Source organism: Poromitra crassiceps, assembly GCF_964638095.1.
Source record: "Poromitra crassiceps genome assembly, chromosome: 18".
Taxonomy (NCBI): Eukaryota; Metazoa; Chordata; class Actinopteri; order Beryciformes; family Melamphaidae; genus Poromitra; species Poromitra crassiceps.
The window spans coordinates 24,345,349-24,356,604 of record NC_139636.1 but is presented as its reverse complement, the minus strand read 5'-3'; the positions used below and the strand labels follow the sequence as shown (position 1 = coordinate 24,356,604).

At 41.7% G+C, this 11,256-nt stretch overlaps 2 protein-coding genes across 2 annotated transcripts in view; one reads left to right on the top strand and one right to left on the bottom strand.

Annotated features, from left to right (window-relative positions):
* Positions 1–119: 119 nt before the first annotated feature.
* Positions 120–3,956, bottom strand: aagab (alpha and gamma adaptin binding protein). The gene is made up of 10 exons (XM_083654965.1): positions 3,815–3,956; positions 2,972–3,162; positions 2,788–2,884; positions 2,595–2,684; positions 2,058–2,141; positions 1,877–1,956; positions 1,641–1,719; positions 1,376–1,480; positions 1,116–1,165; positions 120–680 (listed from the first exon to the last, which is right to left on the bottom strand). The coding sequence occupies exons 1-10, from the start codon at positions 3,906–3,908 to the stop codon at positions 603–605; spliced, it is 948 nt and encodes a 315-aa protein (XP_083511091.1). The 5' UTR covers positions 3,909–3,956; the 3' UTR covers positions 120–602.
* A 365-nt stretch (positions 3,957–4,321) lies between these two features.
* Positions 4,322–11,256, top strand: part of iqch (IQ motif containing H) — a gene marked incomplete at both ends in the record, with an annotated part of 26,579 nt that continues 19,644 nt past the window's right edge. Inside the window, 8 exons of the mRNA XM_083654778.1 lie at positions 4,322–4,372; positions 4,572–4,688; positions 4,811–4,908; positions 5,470–5,545; positions 5,687–5,806; positions 8,828–8,900; positions 10,154–10,356; positions 10,533–11,078. Of these exons, the coding sequence (XP_083510904.1) occupies positions 4,322–4,372; positions 4,572–4,688; positions 4,811–4,908; positions 5,470–5,545; positions 5,687–5,806; positions 8,828–8,900; positions 10,154–10,356; positions 10,533–11,078 (1,284 nt within the window). The remainder of the gene's footprint in view (positions 4,373–4,571; positions 4,689–4,810; positions 4,909–5,469; positions 5,546–5,686; positions 5,807–8,827; positions 8,901–10,153; positions 10,357–10,532; positions 11,079–11,256) is intronic.

Genomic DNA, 11,256 nt, shown 5'->3' with positions numbered 1-11,256 from the left:
ATTGTTGCTTTGTTGAATCTATTAATTAAAAAAAATGTGATCGCAAAAAAATAATTTAAGAGCAAAAACCGTCTCAGTAAACTGCAGAGACAATTAAAATCATTTGAGTCTTTATTTATGTTGATTCAACAGAATGTGCACTAAAACATCTTACAAATGCTTCTCATGGTAAGGCACATTATGTCACTTTAAATGTGACAACTGTACCTAAACAAAAAGGACAAAAAAGGTTTGAAAACAAACCTCAAACAATCCGCCTCCCTGCATTACCATCAAGTCTTGGAATTCACTCGAGGCATAAAGTGCAGCCGGGGACCCAGGGAAGAGGAGACTGAATTTAGGGTCAGAGCTGTCTGTTGGCTCCCGTAAAAGTGCCTTTCCGTTCCGCCAAATGACTTTCTGCCCCTAATAAGGAAATCCAACTGCTTCTCATTATACAGCAGCATTGCATTAATTTCAATTGAAGAGACAAGGGTTCATAAACATGAATATGCCTATATACCATTGTTCAGTGTCTCCACTCTCCTGGTGCTAGAAGCAGGTCAAAGGGCGCTGGATCTTGAAGGAGTCCCAGGATAGAAGAGGAATCAGGAAGTTCTTGCTTAGCTTTCCTCCCCTGATGACAACCCCTCTATCTCATCTTCATCCCCACCGATGGCCATCCAAAACGCTTTTGCTACCTGGAAAGCAGATTTAGCATAATGTGATCAGATATGCAACCTAATCTCAAATTGCATAAACATGGTTTCTTGTTTACCGACAAAATGGGCTGAGCCAATCAATGATTCCCACTGAAACATAACCAAGTCGCGCATGCTGTTGCTCCAATGTCAGGTAATTGTACATTAAAATCTGTCACATTAACTTGAGCATGGATTGAACAAACTGTTGAAATCTTAAGATACTGTAGTCTGTATATATATATTTTCTGTTTTGTGTCAACCTCTTTTAATCAGGACAGCTAGCCTTCTATGCCATTGATGCACACAGACATTTTTCTACATTATCAGGATACTCAAGATATACATCCCAAAGTCACAAACTATGAAAATCAACAGCTCTAAGTACTACTCAACATGTCTGTCTTGTATCCAGGGGTGGATGCAGTTGCCTACCTTTTCTGCATGAACTTTTCTCTGCTCATGAGGTAATGATGAGGCTTTGTCTGCAGATTGAAATCAGAGAAGCTTTCCATATTAATGAACCAAACATAAGGGACACCAGCTGTACAAGTATTTGATTTCTCCACACCAACAATAAGAGCCAGGTGTCAAGATACCGTTACTCCTGCCAGTCACCCCCCCCCCCCGTCTTCGCTGGCAGACTTGTGTGTGTGTGTGTGTGTATGTGTGTTTGTTGTTCATTCCCTAATTACCTTTCATCTCTTTTAATTTAGTGAAGAGGCGCTCAAAGTTCTCCACGTCTGCATCTCCAGCAGTGAGATTAGCGAGTTCCTGAATGTCCAAGTCAGTCATTGGATCTGAGAAGATAAATCACAATCATATATAATCATCAGGATAGTCATGTGTCAAGGGGAAATACCGATTCAAATTTGCCAGAATCAGGATTTATCTCAGTTTTTTTTAATATATTTTCATTTCTTCATATTTTAGCAAGGAGACCTACAATCATTCACTCACCAACTGTTGTATGCACCTGCATGCCTGTGTTGTTGGCCTCCTCACTGTCAAGTGCGCCCTCTATTGGCAAACTGGAAGACTGACACACAAAAGGGAACCAAGTAAGCATGCCTCCATGAACATGGATGGATTTAAAATCACATAGGATGGATATATAACAAAGATAATTAGATGAAAATAAATTCTAGTTAAATTAGCAAATTATAATGAACAATAACAACAAAAATTTCACTCACCGGTGGATCTTGGCAACTGCGGGGGTTGTTGTGTCTTGAAGCGACCAAACTACTCATCAAGCCAAAGCCCTGATTGTGTTCTAGGAAACGGAGACAAAAGTCAGATCTCTACACATAGCCAACTAAAAATAGTCTGTAGCAAGGGTACTGGAGAAATTTACTGTATGTAATTTCATCTCACCATCCTTCATCTCCACACTAGACCACACATTGGCATTGAGAGCCTGGACAATCCTCTTTACTCCTGTGGACTCCGGAAAGTCATCTGACAAATGCAACAGAGAGAATGTAACTGTAAGTACATGATACCAGCAATGTTCTAAGTATGGAAATATACAGTACATGTATGTCATTTTATTATCATTTCTGTTACTAGGCGCTCGATTCCGCTAGCGGCCTTGCCCGCCTGGCGCCTGCAGCTCGCCGAGCTGGCCCTGCAGCTTGCATACGCAGCTCGACCGATGTGCAGGCTCACTTGCTCTAATGACATCACTGCCGCTGTGCGGGCTCACCTGCTCCTATGACATCACTGATGTCACAACTTCGCATCACTGATGACATCCCAATTGATCTTATGACATGACTGATGATGTCACAAAGCAGTCGACATCATTGATGACATCATCAGTGTTACAAAAAATAAAACAGAGCACAAACAAACATTGGCCACATTGCCCCTTTTATATAGATAGATAGATGCTTGTACATCCCAACTCACCATCTTCATCTGGCAGATCTTGAGGATTTAGCTCCACCAGCTCAAAGGCGTGAGCCAAACACCACTGCTGTGCTTCATGTCTGCTGACACCTAGAATACAATGGCAATTTCAAATGTCATATACTGCGGCTGAAAACAATATCCTGTGACTATTCAGAAACCAACAAATATACAGTGATGAAATCCTACTAACCATTTTCACAGACTCTGTCACAAACCAGAATGAGCACCTCTGGAGTGAGATCTTCCACCACTGATATCCAGGGATGTAGCTTTTCCAAACCTTCCTTCTGCAAATACCACACATATGTCACTTAGTATGTCATAAAATAAGGGGGTTCAATTTATGAAATAGATCTCCCGATTCATGCACACACCAATGTGCTGTCAAAATAAGCTATGAACGCCTGCATGGACTGGGCAATCTCTGAAGTCATCTGGAATGTGCTTGGTACGATGCATAGCCTGACGTCTGCCGTGTAGTATTTGTTGTTGATGGTCCATGGATACCAGACTACTGTGTCTTCCCGCTTGGACGGCTCTGGCAAAGTACTCGTACCCAGGATCTCTAAAGTTAAAATAAAATAAAATAAAATAAACAATCATTCGTTAGAAGTCACACAAGGAAATTGTCTAGTCTAGTTCACAGGTTCTCAACATTTTTCTTATGAAGGACCACAAATTTCATCCCATTTGATGAGCTTTTCAGCCTCAAATCTTAGATTTCTTTTATTGTCAGATATGTTTTTGTCCAGAATTTCATGACTATCTGTATTGTAGGTAGAGATAACAGTGAAAATATGATCAAAACAGTCTTTTTATCTACATGTAATTGTTTTAACTTATTTTATATTCAATAAGGATTAACTCAATTTGCTGTGGCCCTCCTGGAACCCCCTCAAGGACCCCTGGTGGTCCCCGGAGCCCACGTTGAGAATCACTGTTCTAGTTCAACTAGCGTTGGTGACAGTACAGCTAGCTGAAAATACAGCTGTATCAATCAGCAGCCTTCTCGTCGGCGTTAAGTCTGCTCAAATGTCCACCAACGGGTCGGTCAAATAGGTTAATAACAAAGTGAAATGTTATCTGTAGCCACATTTACTGTCAATGGTAGCCACCGCTAACAAATGTTAGCACCTGTGAGATAGGTGTTAGCTTAGCTGACCCTGTTTACCATACGTAACGCTAGCCACATTTATTGCGCTGATTGCTAAACTTACGTTTGATCACGTCCTCTTCTTTGAAAACACTATCACAGCTTGTGATGAGTACAGATGGAACAGTCGTTTCTGTAGCGTCTTCACAATCTGACATTTTTGCAATGTTTTGGGGCGAGCGGGACGTAAGCTGTTGCTAACGTTAGCTAACCTGAACCAGAACTAGTTAACCTTTCAACTCCGACTGACTCGATGATCACTTCCGGTGCAACGTTTCCTTAAAAGTCTTAAAAAACACGTTTTTGTTTCAGTCAGCAGGAAAACTAGTATTAGTAGCCTACATTCTGACTGTGCACTTATTCACAAGATTTTAAGCTACTAATGATAAAAGTTGTAATTTGTAAGCTGTAGTCCCGCCTGTAGTAGAGGCAACAAGCAACATCAATGCTGGGGGATTTGGCGTCTCGTTGTCATAGCGACGAGGAATGTTTCAAAAATAAAAGGTAAAGCTGGTTAGCACTTAGCAGTCTGAAATGACAAGTCTTAACGTTAAATCAGCAATTCAAAGAAATGTCTGACACCCCTAAAAACGAAGATACGCTGGGAACAATATTAGTTCAGGTAATGTTTGGTTAATTAACGACGTTTTATTAGATAACATTAGCTAAATTGGCTAACTGACACTATGACGTAAATGAGTTAAATTAGGCAACTAAATCTAACAAATTATCTTTAGCCTACGTTTATTTAACATACTTAACTTTAGCTAATTCGCTATTTTTGCAAGCTAGATGCTAGTTCATACTGTAAATAATTACAGGTTCAAGATGATTTGAGACAACTGAAACACAGTCTGGGAAAACTCAGTGAGAAGGGGGAAACATTGGACATTCAAGCCTTGGACACTGCTATTTGCAGGACAGAAAGAGGCATCAGGGTGAGGATGCTTTCCACAATTGAGAATAAGCATGCTGTTAACAATGATGTTGTTGTTCATAAGACAAATGTTGACTGCTGAGGAGAAAGTGAGAATTGCTATGTTGTCTTGGTTGTAAATAGAAGCGTGCAGAGGAGTATCTAAAAACAGTGAATAAGCAGTTGCTGGTTCTTCCCATCATTGAAGACTTACAAAAAAAGACAGTACACATTCCCAAATGGTAAGTAATAAGAATAAGCCTAATTTTGTTAATTTTGTTAATTTTGTTAATTATAGCATACAGTGGAGAGACTTGCCTACAGTAGAGAATCTTCACCATCTCACTGTTATGCAGGGCTGGGTATCGCCACTGATTTCCCGATTTGATAAGATTCCGATTCACATCGCGATTCAATTTCCGATATATCGATATTTCAGTTACAATAATAATTTTGCTTGGGTATGAAAGAGATTCTCAAAGAACCAAGGCTGTAAATTGTACAATCAAACCATCGAATCTGGTGCATTATTAACTACTAGTGCAGTGCCTGTTCCCCTCCCTCCCCTTCTCCCCGTAATGGGGGGGGGACCACCCTCAGCGCCACAGCATCCCAGGCGGGAATCAAACCCAGGACCTATATTAAATGGTCAATATTGGGATATATGAATCGATATCAGTTCCTTCAAATGAATGTCTTTGTCTTTTGTCTTTTAACCCAGCCCTAATTATCAATGTTATGTTTAGAATTGTAATTAATTGTGGTGGTGGGTATTAAGAGTCTGAAAATGATATTTTACACAGGAAACCTACTCTGAAGAGTATTACAGACACGCGTCGACAAAGGGGAGAACTTCCAGGACCTTCACCTGGGGAAAAGGTAAACAACTACTCCTGTTCAGAAATGTACGCTTCACTTGGCAGTAATGCATCATTTTGATATTCTGATATTGCTGTCTCTCTCTACATGCTACCATATAACTACAGTTTTGAATCTTTGTCTTTTCTTTGTCTCATTCAGCACAAGTCAGCGTTAACAATGCGCTTACTGTATAATCCTGCTCACCCAAAGAACAGAGCCATTATGCACCAGAAATTTGGAATTCCACTCCCTGATTTGCACAAGAAGAGCACAAATTCAGTGAGTAATCTATGTATCAATGTAAATTAGTTTATCTTTAATTGTAGTTTGGGAATAGTATATGTTTTTTTACACCGTGCATGCATGTGTGCTTCCAGTAGAAATGACACTTTGCAGAGACCTTTGATGACCTCATTCTTGTTTTTGTTTTTCTTTCTTGCTTTTGCACCATCAGAATACTTTCAATTGTTATATTTATTGATGCTAGAAATTTGCTGTGGGGAGTGTGTACACAGACATTAAGTTAAGTCAGGTTCATCGTTGTTATCCCTTAGAGGGAAATTCTGTTAATAAGCTTGCAATAACATACAGAAATATTTATAAAAAAAAATTGTTGACAGTGCAAGAGTGCAAGGAGGGCTATTTTAGGTTGTTATTATGTCATTTCATAGTTGCTGCTCGAATATAAGAACTACTGAAACATTTAATGCAGATTATTCCATAGCCAATATCTGCTCCCTCTCCTACAATACCTACAAAGACAGCCATGCTAGTCTGCGGTTTGTCTTGTTCTGTTAGATTTTTGTGTTCATTTGCTGATATTAAACAACAGCAGACAATTTACAGACTAGTCTCAGCTATATTCTTAGCATACAAGACAGCACAAAGATGTGCATGGGCATAGTAACTATGAGCAGGCACACTTAATATGCAAAAGTGAATGATGGGTGAAATCAATGGGTAGTCTCTATATACATTTAGTGGGGTGACAGGCTGCTGTCCTGTAATGGATTGCATGGGGAAGAAGACACTTTTCTGGTGATGATTTAGTCCTGAGTCGTATTGTTTGCACATCCTAGACCTACGTTTATGAAACAACTGGTGGCCAGGATCAGTGATGATCTTTTCTGTGATCCTTTTCTAATCATTGAGCAGAACTGATTTGACCACAGCAGTTCGAATTGTATCAGATAAGTTGTCAATTACAGAAAAATAAATGCTCTTTTGATGTATGTTGATGTATCACTGTAATGTCCTATGTACTCCAAGCAGGTTCAAGCAAACACTAAGAACTTGCAAATGCTATTTAACCCAGGTCCGCCCTGGAGCCAGACAGGCTCTTTATGGAGGGGAGGTGACAATCGATTCTGCTTCCCAGATGATGTACTGCAGTTTGTTGTTAGATCAGGCAGATGGAGCAGTCTACAAGACAATAATGTAGGAGGTGATGGTTAATTAGACTGGGGCTATGTAGAACTGAACCATTGCTACCCAGGAGAGGTTTCACTCCTTCAGTTTCTGGGGAAAAGTAGGCTACATAGCTGTTAGGCCATGTTAGTAATGGACGTGATGTTTTCATCCCACTTCAGTCTCATTACTGAAGATGACATCTATGAGTGCATCAGGTCTTAAACTATCATCAGAATGATTTTATAGCTTCTATTCTTTTTTCTGTACAGTGAGAAATCAATTGCCTGTATCCTGAACCTTTATTGATATCAATTCTACCATACAGGACAAGCCTCAGGGAAGATTTGATTAGGAAATATTGCAAGAATTTCTGCAACAACTAAGATGAATCGGGCATCATTGTTCCTCTCGCTGATATTCCTTTAATCCCAAGAATAGACAGTTTATGCTGGGGTGAAGAGTGATGGGGCACGTCTGTATTAATAGATGATTCAAGTCTCCATGCTGAGAGAGAGACAGTGACATAAAGGTCACTTGGCTTAGTGATGACACCTATCACAGCAAACAAATTAATCTTTCGCAAAGGTCGGCATTAGTTTTAGATATATTTTACACACTTTTCTCTGCGACATTTTTTTTGGCCATCTCTACTTGACATGAGAAATAGAGGCCAAGACTGTCACTCTGATGCAGGAGAGGATGGAAGGACTGGCTGCAAAAAGCGGAAAGCAGCAGATTGCAGCACATCAGCATTCTTCTAAAGAAACTGGCGCCTGATTGCTGTGCTATGGGCTACTGGTTTACAGCTGTCTCAGGACAGAAGTGGGTACCTGCTCCAGCATGCCAATAAGACAGCCGTAGCTTACCCAACTGCTAACCACTGGCTCTCTGCCTGCTGCCTCCTCCTGCAACTCAGGCCAGCTCTTCTCCACTCTACTCATGCCAGGGAAACAGCTTTTGCATTTTAGCAATTTTACAAAGGTGCCACCTTTTCCCAACCCCATCTGAAACAGATGTGTGCCTTTGAGGGGAGGTTCTCTCAGCACCTGGCTACTACCTGTGGTCTGTCAGAGAGCTCAGTGGTCTGAGGAGAAATAAGGAGGAGGACATCAGGTGACAGGTCTGGAGGATCAGCAGCACAAACTTTAGACATGTTTTCTGACCAATGAGACATGTGAATCTGTCCCTGAATAAGGACATTGAGGCTACTCCATATAGGCATTGCCCTGTGTAAGTTAAATCAGGCCATGCAATCCAATTTTTGTTTCATTATGATATGCAGTTTTGTCTGCTCTTTCGGTATTGTGTTTTAAATATGAGCAGAAGAGAGGAATGAATAATTCTATGTTGTAGCGTTTTTGTTTTTGTATTGTACATGTACATGTAATCTTTGCCAATTTGTGATTAATTGCTGCAGGAAGTGGGTTATTGGCTAGTTTACAACTTTGTCAATGTCTGTGTGATGGCTCTCCCACTTCTTAATGAATGCAGAAAATCTATTGTTTGTAATCATGTACACTCCCCCCCAGCTTCACACCTACTCTGCCAAATACCGGTAGTCATATTTTCTGACATCAACAAGCTGGCATGGTCTGATTAATAATGGTTGGTTGCTTCCTAGTCTTTTACAAAGTTCTCTCTTGAAGAAAGTCTAGCTACTGAACCCCAAAAATAACATTCACATTTAAGAAGCTCTCACTATTAAACTTGTAGTTTGATGGAGCTGGAGCCAGGCAGGCTTTTGTTTAAATGTTGAGACTTTTCCGGACTGGTTCAAGAGCGACTTGATCGATATAGAGAGCTGCATATCCTCACAGTCAAATGTCATGCCTCTGTCACAGATCTATCACAAATCTACCAGTTGAGATCTTATGACTGTGTTATATTTAGGAAACACAACATCACAGAGAAACCACAGGGGGACATCGCAACCTGGCAAGACCTGAGGAAGAGATGAGAGCAGGTAAACTGATATCAGTCAAACCGCTATATTCAATGTCAGGCTACTGAGTTGTGATTTGCATTATTTTATCTTCGATTTGTCTTTCATTTCTATTTACCTGTTGTTTTGAGATGTGTTTGATAGTCATAATTGGGCTTCTGTTTAAAGGTTTGATGATCACAGAAAAGGACAATGTCTTGAAAGTTGATATTGTATTTGTAAAATAATAATAATAATCAAAAGAAATGCACAGGGGCAGGTGGCTCACCTGGTGGAGCGCGTGCCACAGGGGCTTGCTCCTTCATGAGGCCGACCCGGGTTTCGAATCCGACCTGTCGTCCTTTGCTGCATGTCATCCCCTCTCTCTCTCCCCACCCTTCCTGTCTGCCTAGTACTGACCTATCTAATAGAGGCAAATGCCCACAAAATAATAATAATAATAAAATAAATGCACAAATCCATATTGATGGCGAAGCCATTGCAAATACCTAGTGTGTATTAATTTATTGATACTAGTTACTGTAATTGCCTTATTCTGGAGCAAACAACAATTATTTTATAATAACTTATGATAATACTGGTTGCATTAGCATTTTATTTTGTATTTAAGGGATTTCAAGTCTTTTGGAGAAGAGGCTTCCATCAACAGTGCCAGATGCGCACATTCTTCATTCGTTGATCCAGCAGAAGGCCGCTTCTCTTCACCGCAGAGACGATTCCTGTTTCTGCAAGATGGGTCAGTGCTTCTCCAGGAATTTCACAGCGGATAACACATTTGACCTCATTCTATTCCTGCAACTTTTGTTTTATAAATTCAAGAGAATTATTTTCAATAATATGTTATACATGAACACGCTCCTATGAGTCATATGAGTAGGTTGAACTGGCCCACGATTTCATTTGCCTGCTTATGAAGAATATTACTTGGATATTGCTTGAATATGCGCTTGATAGGCAGAAGTTCTGTGCTTGGAAAATATCCTGAATTTAGGAAGCTTGTCATGGGAACCTGATAACAAAAGCCCTGGCTCTGTGGCATTTTGTGAGAGCTTATTGGTAAAACACTGGCTAATATTCAGCCTCTCTTCTGCTCTGCTCTCTTCCGCTATTGCTCTCGTTTTCTGGGACCGTTTTAGTGCAAATCCCTCACTGAGTCATCTGTAGTTAAAAATATAGGGGACAGCTGCCAGTCAGATTTGACAGTGATGGCTGGTTGCACCTGATTAACCACAGGCATTGATAGTACAGTTGAGCCTGTCTGTTTGTGACTCCAGGCCTGACAGACTGGAAGTCCAAGTGTCATAAGCAGCTGACATGGGGAAAGGAACTGGGACCCGCCCATGAAAGAACTGGCAGAGAATATACGCCCACCTGGACCACCAAAGCACCCGCACCTCCTCCCTCTGCAGCATCCAACAGCACAGGCTTCGGGAGTATGATGCAAAGCTCCAACTATCTTACGCCTGAAAGCCATCAGGTATACACACTAAACCAGTAGCAAGTAGATGTTAAATTAAATCAAGAAGGAGGTGATCAAACTCAAAGACAGGATTTAATTTCTTTGTAACTGTGATTTCTTATTTCCCACAGTTATCATTGTTTGATCAAACTCTAGGGTGGGTTGCTTCTCACCTAGTTGCCTGTGTTCCGCAGAATGTCCCTGTGCTAGTTCCTGTAGCCATCAGCAAATTCCCCTTCACCATCACAGAGGGACGGGCTGACCCAATGGCTGCAGATTTCTGTCGCTTCAAGCAGCACTATGCCGTGTGCTGGGGTAACCTGCTAGATGCTCTGGAGGCCCTGGAAAAGCTGCTGAGGGATTTTGCCGTGCCTCTGGCCAAGGTGTGCGGGGAGCGACTGGCAGACTTTGGCCCGAGTTGGGAGATTGGCTGGAGGAGGGCTCCTCCGTTGATGGGCCTTCTCTCAGTGCTTGAAAACAGGGAGCAGGTGTTGGACCTGGTGCTACGCCCAGGTCAGCGCTACAAGGGAGAGGGAGGCATCGAGGCGGCTGCCATCCGGATCCAGTCCTGCTGGAGGCGCTACTTAGCCCGGACAACCTACCTGCGCCATCGCCGGCGCAAGTGGGCGGCAGGGACCATCGCCATCTCATGGTTGATGCACGCTCAGATGCGTCGTGTCAGGAAGGCCCTGCAGGCCAGGCGTTTCAGACAGCTGGAGAATTACCGCAACAGAGCCCAGGTGAGCTGCTTATATCCAACTCTCTGCCCCCCCCCCCCCCTCAGTGTTTCTCTTTCTCACTCCCACCCTCTCTATCTGCCTGCCTTTGTTTCTCTTTCTCTGTCTCACACTTTGACTCCATGGCTATCCAACAATGCAGCCTTGCACTACACATGTAGGCATACCTTGATTTAAAACT

Coding starts and splice junctions, on each gene's coding strand:
- aagab (XM_083654965.1), bottom strand. CDS start 3,908: ATGTCAGATTGTGAAGACGCTACAGAAACGACTGTTCCATCTGTACTC. Junction 2,885..2,971: donor CTTATTTTGACAGCACATTG/GTGTGTGCATGA, acceptor TGGTATTTGCAG/AAGGAAGGTTTGGAAAAGCT. Junction 1,720..1,876: donor GCAGTTGCCAAGATCCACCG/GTGAGTGAAATT, acceptor TTTGTGTGTCAG/TCTTCCAGTTTGCCAATAGA.